General features: G+C 37.7%; 1 protein-coding gene across 2 annotated transcripts; it reads right to left on the bottom strand.

Annotated features, from left to right (window-relative positions):
- Positions 1-11361: 11361 nt before the first annotated feature.
- Positions 11362-16814, bottom strand: LOC109017756 (caffeic acid 3-O-methyltransferase-like). Of its 2 annotated transcripts, none has more exons than XM_035690849.1 (4): positions 16340-16814; positions 13123-13433; positions 12337-12401; positions 11362-11893 (listed from the first exon to the last, which is right to left on the bottom strand). In XM_035690849.1, exons 1-4 carry the CDS (start codon positions 16765-16767, stop codon positions 11597-11599), a joined length of 1101 nt encoding a protein of 366 aa, XP_035546742.1. In that variant the 5' UTR covers positions 16768-16814; the 3' UTR covers positions 11362-11596. The 2 variants fall into 2 exon arrangements, with proteins under 2 accessions (XP_035546742.1, XP_035546743.1); XM_035690850.1 differs by having other exon boundaries at positions 11448-11893; positions 13123-13340; positions 16340-16791.
- Between the last annotated feature and the right edge of the window lie 888 nt (positions 16815-17702).

Raw genomic sequence — 17702 nt, 5'->3', positions numbered from 1 at the left:
TTCTATGATTTTTAATTTTGATTTGGAAAAGAATAGAAATAGAATACTCTGGAAGGTTATACTTGCAACACCCCACTTAAAAGCACCTTAGCATTTGACCATTATAATCATGACCCTAACTAAGTAGAAGTTGTGATCCTTGCAAAAAATGAAAATTTTGGAGTATGAGTTGGCAAAGAAACTTACTCCTTACGTTTAGTTAATATTTTTAGAGAATTCTAGTGCTATATTAATTTTAAGAAAATGTGCCAAGAGGCCAATGGTAGAATGACAAGTGACATATTGGAGACTTGCCATCCCTGTGAGCTAAGTAACTTGGTTAAAATAATAGATAGATTTGGAGAAGGCCAAAGTTGGCTAAATAAGGGCTCTAGCTTATTAAGATAAGAGGGCTCAGGATACACACAAAACTCTAGGCCCAACTTAGTAGACTCAAGACTCTAGGCACAACTTAGTAGACACAAGACTATAGGGCCCAACTTAATAAGACCCAAGACTAAGATTAAACTTAGCTAACAATTGAGGCCAAGGAAAGGCCCAATAAAAAATCTTAACATGGGCCCAAAGAAAGGTCCATTTCAAAGCTATTGAGATTCTTGAAGTCTGGCTTAAAAAATTTGACAAAAGAGAGAAAAAAGTATACATTTTCTGTATGGGAGAAATTGAAATAGAAAAGGTCGATGGATCGATAGTTTAAAAAAAGTGAGTAGTTTTTTTTTTTCCAAGAAAATTTCATTAATATTTATTAAAAATGACAATATTTATTTTCTTCTACAAAGCATTGAAGGAAAAAAAAATTGTTTTAATTTTTTATCTAAATAAGTTTTTATGGAAATAAAATTACACAACGACATTTTGTTTAGTTTGTATATTCTTCAAAGGTCATAAGAGTGAAATCTCCATGGGTTGGAAAGCGAAGGTAAGCTAGCAGAGTTTTAGTGGCAAACTAACAAAAAGAATATACCATCTCAAGAGTCAAGAGACCAAAACAATCTATTGCTCACAGCGAGATGGAGTGCATTGCGGCCGTCATTGTCAACCACTTCGCAACATTCCAGACACACCGATACAATCACTTTTATTACGTGGTAGTTGTTGTAATGAGCTGCAATGTGAAGAGCTCATGTCCTACCCTCTCCCTCTTCCATTTATGCTACCTCTCTATCAAATTCTTGAAATAGTTTTGTTGGCTCAATGTTTTCCATGTATGCAGCAATGTGAAGCGGAGTCCAACCATTTTGGTCTACTTGTTTACATAGATCGCGTCCTTATCCTTCCAAACATCAAGTACTAACATCAAGTACTTTTTTTAAAATATGTCCTTGTCACGACCCCGCCCCGGAGAGGGACAGAATCGCGACTTACATGCCTATCCTTTTTTTTTTCATTTTTATTTTTTTTCTTTCTTCAATAACACGCGATCGGCATGGACATGACACACGTACACTTTAATTTTTTTTCATCTAATAAGGGAACACCTAATGAACATTCTATTCGAACATTCATCCATAAGAGACTCTTAGAGTCCATCCCCACATAAAATGTCTAAACATAACATAACCCATCATTCCAAACATAACTGTCCTCGTTAGGGAAGGTCCTAAGTGTCTGCCTCTCCCTCTGCAATAATGCTTTGCTCCCCAGCCTTTTCATCATTACCTAGACGTTTAAAACATTTATAACAAAATTAATCGAATACTTAGTAAATAGTACACCATGCAGTGAACATACTAGGCATCTATTCTTTTCTTTTGAAAACATGCATACATAAACTTTTTTGCTAATTCTTGACAATGCTTTCATATATAACAGTTTACGAAATAAGTTATACTTTCATACATAAACATTTCTTAGCTTTCATGCATAAACATTTTTTAGAAAAAACTTTACGTTTCACTTTCTTTGGCCAATACACATTATTACACCCCGTGTGTTGGGGCTAGCAGTCTTCATTTGGACCTGGATTCCGCCCGTGGCCACAGGTTGGGAATTCCTTTACAGTCAGGAGGCATAACTGAGTGCACTACCAGTACTACATACCCGGCATTGCAATCTGCCAATTCATTGGTACCCTTTCCATTCATTTATATGGCCGTTACATATCTTCATACATTAAGCATTCATTCATTCATGTCAGTCCTTTCAATCCATTACATTTACAGTTCATTCATGGAAAACGTCATTTAAAAATATGAACTTAACATCATCTTTTCATTTAACAGTGCATTCATGAAGAAACATCACTTTTAAAGTATGAGCTTAAACATCATTTTTTTCATGGCATCCATAAAGCATCAATTCACAGGAACAATTTAACATCAATTCGTAGGGACATCTTCAAACTCTTTCTTCGCACTATTTAAAATATGAGTTCATAGGGACATTTTAAAACATTTTTTTCGCGTCATTTAGAGCATCTCATGAAGCCTAAGGCATGAGACGTTTATCTCCTTCCCTCTTTGCAATCAAAACATTTTCATTATCTTTCTTACTCCAATGCACATGCATTTGTATGAAAAAGATACATTTTAATGCTATTCTACCGATCTGAAAAAACAATAAATTTATTGAGAGAGCATGTATGGAACCCTCATGACTTAGAACCTACGTGCATGCAGTACCTTATACACATACACACAATAATAATCGATAGGGTGCTTAACAGAGGCTATCAAGGAAGGTTTGTACATAATATATATATACATTTATTCTTTCATAAGAGAACAAGTGTAAAGAGAGAGAAAGATTCTTTCATAAGAGAGCTTTGTGTGTAAGGAGCATGGTCATAGCTACTTACCTGAGAGCTTTACTAGTGAGTTCCTTTGAACTTGAAAATAAACTCCTATTCAATGAAATGGAGTAAATACATCAATATTCATTTCACTTTAAGCTTACTAACCGACACCCATACGGGCTCACTAAACTTCCAAGTTTGAATTAAAACGTTTTCCTTAACCCCTTAGCTACATACATAGCACTAAGTCAACTCTTAATATCCTCCTTCCAATATTTAAAGAACCCATGAAAGCATGAAGCTTACTTGTTGTTCCTCTTTAAAGGCTATTGTTTCCTATACTAGGGATAGGTAGGGATCACAAGTTAAAATGTATAGGATGGTAGGGATTTATTTAGGAAAAAGGTAGGGAACAAAGAGGTGCTATAATCTGAAATTTTCATAAAGAAGGGCATTTTGACAGTTTTGTATCATCATGTGGAAGGCAAATCCAACAAGAGGCATTGCTCATAAAAGAGTTGACTTTTGTCACTTATTCTTCAATGGTTCCTCATACTAAAGTTTATCTTTGGTTAAACAAAAAGGGATGAAGTTGAGCAAGGATAACATGGGTTGGTTTAGACTTCCAAAACAAAATATATTTTCAAAGTATCTGTAGTACATGGACAGCTAGCAATCTCAGTGCATTCATGGTCTTAAACATCCCTCACTTAACCAAATCTCAACCATACAATTAAATATCTCGAGTGGTAGAAACTCAAGAAATCCTCATATATATATATATAATCTGAAAACAGTACTAATAAAGAGATAAAACTCTTGGCAATTTTAAGAATTCCTAAGGTAAGCTGATTAATTTAATTTAAAAAATCTTAGTGGCTTACTTAGGCCATAAATCTTAGGGAAAACATGTCTAAAACTATAAACTTTAACTCCATTAATTTAACACATAAAGACATGACTTTAACAAAAATTAAAACATGGCTTAAGCTTGATAAAACACAAGAATGGACTACAATTTTGCTTTGTGCAACACACGGCTGGGACAGCCAAAACAGAACACATACACACACGGTTTCTTCATATATATATATATACACACAACAGATCAAATAGTCATCACTTGTGACAAACAAACATAAACCAGAAGAGATGCCATCTCAATGATAAGAGACACACGGTAAAATCTTCTCAAGACATTTGGTCTGCCCAAAAACAGGGCATTTTGGTTACTACTCCACTAGAACCACCACTACAGAAAGCAACAAGAAAATGGTATAGAACTCTCACAATTAGTCGGCTAACACAGAAATCGAACCCTCAATTACAAGGCACAACATGCTTAGAAAAACCCCCAATTTACAAGAAAAACTCACGGAAGAATTATTACCTGGTTTGGTCCCCTTTTGAGCCACGGAAAACATAGCAAATGAGAAGGGGAAGAGAAATCCGAAAGACCCTGTTGGAACCCTAAGGTTGGAAGAGGAACACGAAGTGAAGAAACTGCCGAAGTGATGTGAACTGGAAGCTTGCGGAACTAATGAAGAGCTAGAACTCAAAACGGCAGTGCATGGGGGAGATCTCAGATGCACCGTTTGGGTTGTATGGGGAAAATGCACAATTTAAATAAAAAGGGATAAATAGACTAAGTTTGATTATTGTTGCTTTCGTAATACGCACAATTTTGATGAACTGAAACGGTGTTTTTATTACTGTTTTTTTTATTATGTAGAGACCCATGGTCAGTTTAGCTAAAGTTCTAAGAGTTTGTTACTGAGTGGGTATTTGAGTGAGGAACGAAGTGTAGTGGTGGATCTTTTGGAGTATTCTGGAATTTAGGATTTTGTAAGGGAGGTGGGGTCCCTCGAAGAACCCGTAGCTATGAACCAGTGGCTTTTTTGAGTGTTTTTATCAAATACCTTCAGGGCATTCTTCTTTATTCTTCATACAACATCCATTACATTTTCTTACATCCCTCACTACAACCAAACAGCAAGGATCAATTCCTTATATTTCTCTGGAAGCAGTTCCATTCATTCATTTGTGGAGTAGAATCACAAAGTTTTACAAGGAGGTTCTTAACAAGTGGTATCCAAGGGTACCGATCCTGCCAACATTTACTTCCACAATTACAACCCATAAATCCAAAAACTCAAAAACCAGAAATCCATTCACATTCCAGAAACCATCCAAACAGGCACCCATTGACCATACCCAACCCAAATAGATATATATAAACCAGAATACCCATTAAAGACCATGGTTGATGCCACTAGATCCAAACACATGCAACAACAGATTGATAGCTTGGATGAAAACCATCAAGCAACAACAACCCGCCTCAATACCATTGATGAAAGACTCGACCAGATCACTGAAATGGTTCGCACCTTGGTAGCTCACCAAGGGAACATGGCTAGGGACCTGCAAAACCAACAAGAAAATGATCAGCTGCAGCAACGGGGTCCAAATGTGAGAGGTGTTCGCTTAGACTTTCCCCATTTTAATGGAGAAAATCCATCAGCATGGATTTTCAAAGCTTCACAATACTTTGAATTCCATCAAACTACCCCTGCCCAAAAACTTTTGTTGGCCTCATACCACATGGAAGGGGAAGCCTTGGTATGGTACCAGGAGGCCTTAGACACAGCCCAGTTTGTGAGCTGGGAAACCTTGGTGCATGCTATGTTGGTTCGCTTCGGACCAACGGCCTATGACGACTCCATGGAGTCCTTGACAATGTTAAAACAAAGCACCACGGTAGCAGCCTATAAGGCTAATTTTGAGGCACTGTCGAATAGAGTTAGGGGCATATCCTAGCACCATAACTGAGTTGCTTTCTTAGTGGGTTAAAGGATGAAATAAGGTTGCCTCTTCCCATGTTTAACCCACACAATCTGACTGCAGCGTTTGGATTAGCCCGAATCAGTGAGGTTGCCTCTTCCCATGTTTAAGAAATCAGTGAAGTTGCTGGGTGAGAAGGGCTTGTTTAATCCGAGTAGCACTTATACCTCCTATGGTGGCAGTGGCAGTGGCAATTACACCCAGAAAAACAGTAGCCCCATCAAGAAAGTGTTCTCTATAGCGTGGGATGAAAAACGGAAAAAGGGGTTGTGCTATCATTGTGACGAGAAGTGGAACCCCAATCATGTATGCAAAAATCCAAAAACTTATTTCATACAAGGGATTGAGGAGCAGGAAAGTAAGGAAGAACAGGAAGAAACAGCTGTTGTACTTGCTGATGTTATGACTGAATTAGACTCAAAACAAAAAGGGGTAATGGTGGAACCCGAAATTTCTTTAAATGCGATCACGGGGACTCCTAGCTCAAAAACTATGCAACTTGTTGGGTGGATTGGGAGTATACAAGTGGTACTTTTGGTGGACTCTGGATCTACGCACAGTTTTTTGGATCCATCTATTGCACGAGCTGCAAAGTTGGGTGTCGATGACGGTAAGAAGATTGTTGTCAAGGTTGCAAATGGACAAATGGTGCAAGGTCTAGGCCACTGCAGCAAGGTTAAAACAAAAATACAAGGTATTCAATTTAACCCTTCTTATTATATTTTGCCTCTTGATGGTTGTGATGTGGTCCTTGGGGTGGATTGGTTGGAAACCCTTGGAGACATTGTGTGGAGTTTTTCTGAGTTGAGTATGAAGTTTGAGCACTTGGGGAAAAAGGTGGAACTATTGGGGTTGAGGTTAGATGGCCTTACAATTGAAAAAGGGGGAAAGGCCATGCGTGCTTCGATGTATAAAGGAAAAGGGTTTTTTTTACAGCTGTTACTTGAGGGAGATACGGAGAAACCCAAAGATTTGAGGGAGGATGTCCAACAATTACTTACTATGTTTTCCCAAGTTTTTGAGGTACCAAGAGGGTTGCCACCTTCAAGACCCCAAGACCATAGAATTCCCCTTAAAAATGGAACTCAACCCATGATGGCTAGACCTTATCGTTATTTCCATTACCAAAAATCTGAGATAGAAAAGATTGTGGTGGAGCTGTTAGAGTCCGGGGTGATAAGACCTAGCACAAGTCCCTTCTCTTCCCCCATGCTCTTGGTGCGTAAGGCAGGTGGGAGTTGGCGCATGTGCGTCGACTATATAGCTCTTAACCAAGTGACTATCAAGGACAAGCTTCCCATACCCGTTATTGACGGACTGTTGGATGAATTATATGGGTCGGTAGTGTTCTCCAAGTTGGACTTGAAGTTCGAATATCATCAAATCAGGGTGGTGCCTGAAGATGTGGAAAAAACAGCTTTTAGGACTCACAAAGGGCACTACGAATTCCTTGTGATGCCCTTTGGATTGACTAATGCCCGATCAACCTTTCAAGGTTTAATGAATGAAGTGTTCCGGCCTTATTTAAGGCAGTTTGTTTTAGTGTTCTTTGACGATATTCTAATTTACAGTAAGTGCTGGACAGATCATAAGAAGCATTTGGGAGTAGTGTTGGAGGTGCTGGAGAAAAACCAGCTATATGCCAAATTGTCAAAATGCCACTTTGGAGTTACCGAGGTGGATTATTTGGGGCACGAGATTAATGAAAACGGGGAAATGGCAGATTCCCATAAAGTGGATGCCATGTTAGAATGGCCTGTACCACTGAATGTTAAATCATTGAGGGGTTTCTTGGGCTTGACGGGGTACCACCGCAAGTTTATTAAAGGATATGGAACGATTGCTACCCCATTAACAGATTTATTAAAAAAAGAATGCCTTTGTGTGGGATGAAGTGGCAATGAAGGCTTTTAAGGAGCTGAGGTTGGCTATGACACAACCCCCGGTTCTTAGACTCCCAGATTTTTCAAAACCCTTTACCATTGAGTGTGATGCAAGCGGTAGGGGAATGGGAGCAGTCTCATTGCAAGCTGGGCAGCCCCTTACTTATATGAGCAAAGCATTGAAAGGTAAGGAACTTCTTCTTTCCACTTATGAGAAGGAGCTCCTAGCATTGGTGACAGCTGTAAGGAAGTGGAGGCCTTATCTCTTAGGGCACTCATTTGTAGTAAAAAGGGACCAGCAGGCCCTAAAGTTTCTGTTGGAACAGCGGGTGGGAACCGTCACTCAACAAAAGTGGGTAAGTAAGCTAATGGGGTATGACTTCACTATTATGTACAAACAAGGAAAGGAAAATGTTGTGGCGGATGCCTTGTCAAGAAAAGAGGAAATGTAGGAGTTGAATGAGGGATCCTTAGCTATGCTGTCATTTCCAACACCTGATTGGGTAGGGGAACTCAAAGAGAGTTATGAAGGGTCAAGTGAGCTAAAGGAGGTCCTACAATCTCTCAAGGAAGGCAAGGTTCCTGTTCAAGGCTATAAATTACAGCAAGGGTTAATTCTAAAAAAAGGGAGAATTGTTCTTGCAGTCGAGTCTGCCTTTAAAAGTAAGGTGTTGTAGCATATACATGATAATCCCTTAGGGGGACACTTGGGGTATTTGAAGACCTACCAACGTGCTAAGAGGGATTTTTACTGGAAATGGATGAAGAAGGACATAAAAAAATGGGTATGGGAATGTGAAACCTGCCAAGCAGTTAAGTACGAGACAACACCACCTGCGGGGTTGCTACAACCTCTACCAATACCTCAGCAAGCTTGGACTGATATTTCTATGGATTTCATAGAAGGATTGCCCATGTCGAGTGGGTTTACTGTGATCCTAGTTGTGGTTGATAGGTTCCCCAAGTTTGGGCACTTTATACCCCTATCCCATCCTTATACAGCAGCTACTGTGGCTAATTTGTTCATGCTTAATGTGTTTAAACAACATGGTTTACCCTGTAGTATTGTTACTGACCAGGATCTGGTGTTTGTGAGTTCATTTTGGCAAGCCTTCTTCTCACTGCAAGGTTCAGTTTTGAACCACAGTTCGGCCTACCACCCTCAAACGGATGGGCAGACCGAAGCATTAAACAAGTGTCTAGAATCCTACCTAAGGTGTTATGCTGGGATTAAACCCCAAAAATGGTCACAGTGGCTTCCCTTTGCTGAAAGGTGGCATAACACCACCTATCACACAGCCACCAAAATGACACCGTTTCAAGCAATATATGGCTGCCCTCCACCACCACTCATATCCTATATACCAGGTACTTCATCAAACCAGACAGTGGACCAAACAATGCAAAATAGAGACCAAATTCTCAAGCTGTTAAAGGAAAATCTCGAAAGTGCAAGGAACAGGATGAAAACACAAGCAGATAAACATAGGACCGAAAGGAAGTTTGAGGAAGGAGATTGGGTGTACCTTTGGTTGCAGACAGAAATTCGTGGTACATCGCCGCAATATGAAGCTTTCTCCTTGCTACTTTGGACCTTTTCAGGTGGAGAAAAAGGTGGGAGAGGTGACATATCGTCTCAAGCTACCTGATACATCTCGGATCCACCCCACCTTCCACGTATTTTGTCTTAAAAAGAAGGTGGGAAGCTTGATCCAACCACTGGTGACTCTACCTCCAGTCGACACGAATGGGGAGGTTCGGCCTGAACCCGAGTTGATTGTAGATCAGTGATCATAGAAAGAAGGGAATCGAGGAATAACAGAGGTATTAGTGAAATGGAAGCGGAAGAGGAGAACACTTGGGAGAAATTATGGAAGCTCCAACAGCTCTATCCCCACCTTGTGGGCAAGGTGCTGTGAAGAAAGAGGGAGTTGTTCGAACCCTAAGGTTAGAAGAGGAACACGAAGTGAAGAAACTGTCGAAGTGATGTGAACTGGAAGCTTGCGAAACTAATGAAGAGCTAGAACTCAAAACGGCAGCGCATGGGGGAGATCTCAAACGCACCGTTTGGGTTGTATGGGGAAAACGCCCAGTTTAAATAAAAAGGGATAAATAGACTAAGTTTGATTATAGTTGCTTTTGTAATACGCACAGTTTTGATGAACCAAAACGGTGTGTTTTTATTACTATTTTTTATTATGTAGAGACCCATGGTCAGTTTAGCTAAAGTTCTAAGAGTTTGTTACTGAGTGGGTATTTGAGTGAGGAACGAAGTGTAGTGGGGCATCTTTTGGAGTATTCTGGAATTTAGGATTTTGTAAGGGAGGTGGGGTCCCTTGAAGAACCCGTAGCTATGAACCAGTGGCTTTTCTGAGTGTTTTTATCAAATACCTTCAGGGCATTCTTCTTTATTCTTCAAACAACATCCATTACATTTTCTTATATCCCTCACTACAACTAAACAGCAAGGATCAATTCCTTATATTTCTCTGGAAGCAGTTCCATTCATTCATCTGTGGAGTATAATCACAGAGTTTTACAATGAGGTTCTTAATAGACCCAAAGCTGGAACACAACAGAAAATTTCTTAAAACAAACCTTAAGTTAAACCCATAAATCTAAGATTCCAAACCAGAGATTAGAGCCATAGAATTCACTTACAGGGTTGGTTTCGTTGAGGATTTTCAATGAAACTCTTAGGTTTACAAAATGAGAGAGATCGGCTTTGAGGAAAGGAGAAGTCGCGCTCCCCGGGGGGGTTGTGGAACCGAAGGGTTCTTCGTGTGAGGGAAGGATTGAGGAAATCTTTTCTCTTTTGTTTGCTTTAGAGCCGACGGGTGCAGGAAAATGAGAAACGAACCACTTACTTGCCTGCCTTAGATGCTGTTGTGTAGGAGAAGGAAAAGAGATTTAATTAGCTTCTGGAGAAAGCTACGAGTAAGGTGATTTACTTGGCTTCTCGAGGAAGCTTTGGTTTCAGGGGAAAGAAAAGTCAATGACTTCAATCAAATTTGTCCCGGAATGAATAAAAAGAGTTTGTGTGTGATTTCTTGAATAAATAAAAATTAAAGGAATTTGAAAGAAATATTTTAAGGTCATAAAAATTATACTCTTGAATTATTTAATAACTCACATAAAATAAAATTCACCCAACTTAAAATAAATTTATAAAATATTAAAAGTCTTTATTTCAAAATATTTAACTTAAAATATTAATAGATAACGTAAAGACCTACGTAGTAGAATTCGGATATTACAGTCGTACATCTAACGAGTAAATAAACCTTCAGTGTTTGAACATCATTTTACATGAGTTGTTGATAGTCCTCATGTTTTTCTCCTTGTGTTCTTAACATTAGTCGGGCTTTACACTTAAAAGCGTCACAAAAGATACAGTTCGAAGGTAAAATTATCAGTGTTCAAACACATAAAAAAACTTACCTTTAGTGGCACTTTGTTTTCTATTAGTAAACTAAAACCGTCGTAAAATATCTGTTTAAAATACTGATTAAATACAATTTCTAATTAAGCCTAACTATATTGTGAACATTTTCATTTCAGAATTCATAGATACTAGAGGAGCAAATATTGTCTTCTTGTGAAGTGGATCAGACTCCACACCATAAAGGCTCATGCATGAATCCAAAATCACAAGCCCGCCTAGCAAAAAACCAAGGTCGTGACTCCCAAATGCACTGATACAGGTCTAACCATTATTAATAGCTATTTAATGATGTTAATAATGTATCGGCAAGGAATAGTATGAATGATCTCAAGCATGATAATCGCCCGAAATACTCACCCAAGATATCAATTCCGCCCAGCATGATAGCGGAGAAAAGTACTAACAACCCGCAGTCTAACCATGATTGTAGAGGATCAAGCCGTTAGCAAATCGTACCAATTAAACACTCAATCTATATAAATGGTGGTCAAAGCACACGCCAGATGTAACTTCTAAACAATCAAAGAATTGAAATACTCAATATGCTTTATTCTAACTTATAGGCGTCTGAAGTGTCCTATACCATACCAAGCCTCCCTTATTTACTTGATACAGGTCATCAGAGACCATTAGCAGGAGTACAAAACATGTCCACAACAGATACAATTATAAATTTTACAAGCAAGCAATCTATTTAAAAAACTCCATGACTTGGAAACTATAAACAAGGCATTCATATCTGATGCCTTTAAATCCAGCTTTGGTTGCCAAGGCCTCAAATTCTTGCTGCGTCCTTTCCTTCCCTCCTGGGTGTTGAGCCATCATAAGCACATCAAGTTGAGAGTTGCGCTTCATACAAGTGCTAACCTCGGGCATCATTGGAAGAAATGCCTCCACAATGATTACCTTCCCATCATTTGGAATGGATGTAGAGCAATTTTTCAGAAGTTTCAAGCACTGTTCATCACCCCAATCATGAAGTATCCCCTATAAAATTATCCATAGATGGGATCACATATATCTTCTTGAACAAAGCTGGAATGTTATATTCATCAAGTATTTATCAATCTCAGTTATACTCACTGATTTGACAGTCTTTCATGTTGTCTCATAAGCAAACCACTTCAAGTGAAGATATTGGATGATAAAATCTATATGTTGAAGAATAGGATTTCTCACCTTGAACTCCTTCATGCCTTTTTGTGAAATTTTTATGCCAAACGACAATACGATCTCCAAAAATTTGAAAGAGATGTCCGCAATGCCCTTAATTTTTAAAGTAATGCTATATATAGTCGTAGCAACATGATCAATGTTTTGCACTAATGGATTGTGCCATTGGCAATAAATTTGCAATGTATTTGGATTACTAAGTCAATACGTACGGGTCATACAAGATAGAATCCCTGCAAGTTAAATATTTCACTCACCTTCATGAAGATTGCATCTCCTTTAGGAACGCTTTTGAACATATCTCCTCCTACATGTTCCACGCCTGCAACTTGAGCTAGTTAATATGAGCTAGTTAATAAGCGCCTTTTATCTACATAGCTCTTATTTTTCCAAACCATAATGTTATCTAGCATTTAAACTTAAGATATCGGTACCAAGTTATATCTAATGCTAGCGATATTTGATACGACCTGTGTGAATCCGAGAAGTACGATCCAGTGTTGCCAGGTTCGGGTCAAACGGCGGGTTGACTCAATTAGACGTGAGTAATAAAAAGTTAATTAATTGCACCCCAACCCTTAAACTTGCAATTAATTAATTAATTGAATAGCTGTTTAAGTTAAAATTATATTGTTATACAAATCTTGACCTTAAAACTTGAAAACCCTATTATTGCTACGTGTTAATTTGTTCGTGTATTATACTGATTTAATGAATTTAATTAGATTTTCAGTAACATTTTTGGATTATATTCTTAATTATTCTTATGAATTTTTATTTGTTTTGTTATGAATATAGGTGTAAATGATCGTAATTGATACATATATATATATATTTATATATTATATATAATATGATTCCAAGTTATAAAACCTTGATCCAATTCAATCCAATTACATATTAATATATTTATAAAAAGATTGATTTAATTGCCACTTAGCTCCTAATTGTTTTAATCAAATTTTAACTTGGTAAAATAAGAAGATATATAGGTAAACAACATTGGAAATTAGGTGGAGATCATTTATGAATTGAAATCGTACCTGGATAAGATGGGGCTTGTTGTACGACATGAGGCAAGTCGAAATTAATGCCCTTGATGTGGGGATACTTTGAAGTAATTGAGTGAAGCGCGCCACCTAGACCACCACCAACATCGACCAATTGCTTGAGTGGCTCGAAGCCCTTGTAGGACTCAAGGATCTTCTTAAAAAGCATTGTAGTGTGATTGAGCATAGCTGTGTTAAAAACCTTATTAAACCTGGGGTCCACGCCAAGATACTCGAAGGCACTCGTGCCATGAACCCTATCGAATGGAATTCCTCCCTCAAGAATTGCATCTTTTAGCTGGGACCTATGAATAGATTAGGGTCAAAAACCATGATCCATCTAACCATATTAATTTTATATCATGGACACAAAAAAAAAAAATGCACATGAATCTTAGTAGCACGTGGCAAATGGCGAGAATAAGGCCTCGTTTGGATATTTATATGAAATGAAATAAAAAAATCTATGAATATTAGTGAAATAGTTTATAAATTAAAATAGTTTGAGTTGAGATATTTTATGAAATTTTGAAAAAGAAAAAAAAAATTGAATAAAATTGATAATAAACTTGAATGGATTTTTGGTTTTATTTGAAAGTTTGAAAAATGTGTAATGATTAAGTAATAATTAAATAAAAAAAATGAAAAATAAAAAGTATTTATATTTAAATAATATTTAGATGTTAAGATCAGTTAAAATGAATTGAGATGATATCAATATTCAAACAAGACCTAATAATTCTAGATGGAGAAAGGTGGGGGGTGGGGACATAGCTAGGGTCCTACCTAGGCGACCGACAAATAATGCTTCATGACTTTATGTTAATCATGTTACGTTTGGCTCAAACAATGTAAAATTATAAAACAAACTGAAAGAAAGTCGATAATTTGTATTAGTCGCTTAATTAAACGACATTACATTTTAGTCTAGATTTTTATCTTTTATTTTTAATTCGAAATGATGAGATCCAATGCATGGGAACCGGGCACGTGCCTTTTAGTAAATACTTGTGCTTTTTATTTATTTATTTTTGTTAAACTCATCTAAATTCAACTCAGTTCAATTTAATTTTAAACTAAATCTAACATCTAAACTCCCAACTTTCAAATTATTAAATTCATCTCAACTCAAAACTTCTTTACACGTGAGATCCACAATCTTTTTCAATTCAACACTTCTTTACACGTGAGACTCACAATATTTTTTAATTTTTTATAAATGTATCTAAACTGATCATCTTAACGTCTAAACACATTTAAACTCATTTTAATTAGACCTTACAAAATTTACTCTGTCATTTTAACTTATTACTATTCATAAAAAAAAATTCAACTCAACTCATCAAACGCAGCTAATACCTTCTGCAATTGGCCGTCTTGGGCCCGAAATGATGTTTTTCCTCGGATTTTATTAGAGATGCTAAAAATAGGCGGTTAGTTTCACTAGATATATTATGGAAAAAGCTTGAGGCCGGTCGGGTATAACTTTCGTTTTCACACCCACCAGTGAAAAATAAACACGTCGGCAGCTTATAGAAATGACAATAAGCACAGATCTAGGTAAAACTCTCTCTATTTTCCCCCTTTCCTCTTCTCTCTTTCCTTTCTCCCCCCAATCATTTTTCCCCCGTAACCCATCTTCTCCCCTCTTCCTCTCCTCTCCCATTACTCCAACTTTGTCTGCTTCTTGGAGCTCTGCAGCTTTGGTTTCAGTTTGTGTCTTTTGCTCAACTCTGTTTTCGAGGATGAGAAGGTTGCGCCAGAGCTAGACTCCGAGGAGCTCGAGGCTGAATTGTAGAGCACAGAGCTGTGAATGCTCCGCTTCCCCATCCAATCGTCGATTCGACGAAGATTCAGCACCTCTTTTTCCTCTTCTTCCACCCAAGTGCCACGCTTAGCAAAGCTAGAAATGCTTTGTTTCTTGAACACACATTTTTTTCTTTTAAAGAGAAAGAGCAACGAAATCTAAATATTAAATATTGCAAACACATTACATGACATGATCATGGTCAGTGTGTGCATGCAGATATGCTTGGAAACTACGTACGTACATCATGAGTTGCAGAATCAACCCAAAATTAAGCATTTATTTTAGATCATTCTGGTAGCTGTAAACATATTATTACGTATCATCGTATGGCCACATATGGCCTGTAGTAGTACTGCAACTCTGCAAGATTCAAATCATGCATGTGGGATCTACGTACGAAAACATAAACTTATTAGAAGATCATTGTATAATTTTCTAGTTTTTTGAACACGCTTGTTTCTTTGAAATGAGTTTCTTCGGTGTTGGACTCGTCGATGGAACGGTAAACTGCATCGAGGAGAGAGGAAGAGAAAGATGGGGTTCTTCTCCTTTGTGGGAAAAACATGTCTTCTCGCAGAGATATCTCCCTTCTATACATCGATTTTGTAGTGCTGGAGATGAAAACACAACTTTTATAAGTGAAAGCAGAGAAAAGGAGAAGAACAAAGGAGGTAACAAGGAAGAGCGGTTGCAGGTAGGGGAGGGATTTTTATTTTAAGGCAAAGAAGCTCAATTGCAGATGGGGGAGGGACTTTTTTGGGGCATCTTCCGTCGGAGGGCAGATGGGAGAGGGACTTTTTTAGGGGCGTCGTCCGAGTGCAGATGGGAGAGGGAGAGGGAGAGCGAGAGCGAGAGAAAAAAATTGGTGACCACCTGTATGCGGGTGCATGAGGAAATTTTGTGGGAGGCCTACATGGCTCTTCATGATTTGGCCGGTGTGAAATTAATTTTTGCACCCGACCGGCTGGGAGCCGCACTCATATATTATATATATGTTAAGAAAAGCTTTTTTTTATTTATTATTATTAATTATTGGCAATTCAGAAAAGCTCTTGGATATGGATTCTAGATTTGGGAGCACGTGGCCCGCTACAATTCAGAAGCTGGGGCGATTTTATCTTGTTTGATATTCTTGTATTTCAGAGAAAGTGTTATTACCGTAAAGAATTTTATAAAAATAAATTTATAGATTAATATAATTTTATATAATAGGTTAGATTTATTTTATAATAAAAATAATTTTACAGTTAATTTACAAATTATATTTTACGACATTTTTTGTAACCATTTCACTTATTTTTAAGTATACATTATGGATCAAGACAAAGCTAACTAAACTATGCATATATAAATAGAAGTAGAATAAATAAATAGAAAAACGAAGGGAAAATAGGTACAGACCAGCTAGCTAAGAAGACCTTGTCTTGAACGAGGGCCATCAAAGGGCGCAAGGAGACCCCGTCTTGGTCAGGAACGAACTGTTTTGACACAGGTGAAAGAGAGTAGAGCCTCTGAAAAGACCCAGCATCATCAGCACCCGCAGAGCAACTCAGCACAGAATGGCTGGTTAGCATCCTGAGGATGCGGTCTAGCATCTTGGGTGCCTCAGGATTTGTGGTGGGCATCTCTGTTGAAATCTGTGAGGGGGAGAGCTTAGCTCCAGGACCTGCTTTTGCAAGAATTTCGAAAACGCCGAGCTCAATGGCCGTTTGCAGTGCCATGGGCAGCACAAGTGAGTTTGCCAGTTGGCCGGCGTAGACGAAGCTCTCATCTTCTTTTGTTTGGTCACCATCAAGATTGCTTGCGCGGAATGCCTTGTGAGATGCCATTATAGAATCTGAACTGAACTCTGTTTTGCGAAGTAGGTAATTTGTGCCAAAAAAGTAACCATACATCTCCACCCTACTGTTTAAATCTCGTGTTCAAAATCAAGGGCTTGCTTTACGTCACATGTTGCGTGAGTTGTATCCCTTCCCTATTTTTAAAATTGTAAATACTAAAGTTAGCTAGGATTAGTTAATTAAATGATAAAATTTATCTTATCATTATAAGTTTAAATTTGGATGATGTAAAATAATTGCTGACTTTATCTTTAACAATATTGAGTTTATCTAGAAGTCTTTAAAATTGTTTAGATAAGTCAGTAATGTGAAATTCGAATTCATAAAAGATTTACAATTATTCAAAACAGAAGCTGAATACAGATCAATTATTACAGTGAAGAGTTATTGCGAAATGTAACGCCCCAAACCCGGTTGGCCTGGAGAATTACTACCTGTCACTTAATAACATGTTTTCCAACACAACTAAAATAAAACTCCAACACTTTATTAGTAAAACTCAATCTCAAGTACTCTAAATAACCACATTGAAACTCTGCAAAGTTATTACTGCAGCAAAATAAACTAAGGAGTCCAAAATCTCCCGGTAGTCATAACAAATCAAACTAATATCTTCAAAAGTCTTACTAAACCCAAGCCTAAGATATAATTAAATCTAAAAGACATTAAGACATCAGAATTCCTTCTTCTAACAGTCTCTCTCAGCTTAATCATGCTCACCAATCTAATCCAAATCCTCAGTTGGACTCTTCACATCATCTGAAAAATATTATGGAGATAGGGGGTGAATTATCAACAACTCAGTAAGCAGAGGACATATGCTAGCATGCAAACATGAGAATTTACAAAGTATAGCATGCATAACAAAATATTTTCCAGAGTTATCATGCAAGACAGAACATATTTTCAAAAGTAACAGAACG

Source organism: Juglans regia, chromosome 6, assembly GCF_001411555.2.
Source record: "Juglans regia cultivar Chandler chromosome 6, Walnut 2.0, whole genome shotgun sequence".
Taxonomy (NCBI): Eukaryota; Viridiplantae; Streptophyta; class Magnoliopsida; order Fagales; family Juglandaceae; genus Juglans; species Juglans regia.
This window is presented reverse-complemented; position numbering and strand designations above follow the sequence as displayed.

What these genes read in the sequence shown, in the direction of transcription:
- LOC109017756 (XM_035690849.1), bottom strand. Translation starts at nt 16,767, where the DNA reads ATGGCATCTCACAAGGCATTCCGCGCAAGCAATCTTGATGGTGACCAA. An exon ending in AAGGTCTTCTTAGCTAGCTG is followed by an intron (nt 13,434 to 16,339) that starts GTCTGTACCTAT and finishes ATCTATTCATAG; the next exon opens with GTCCCAGCTAAAAGATGCAA. An exon ending in GAGATGCAATCTTCATGAAG is followed by an intron (nt 11,894 to 12,336) that starts GTGAGTGAAATA and finishes ATAATTTTATAG; the next exon opens with GGGATACTTCATGATTGGGG.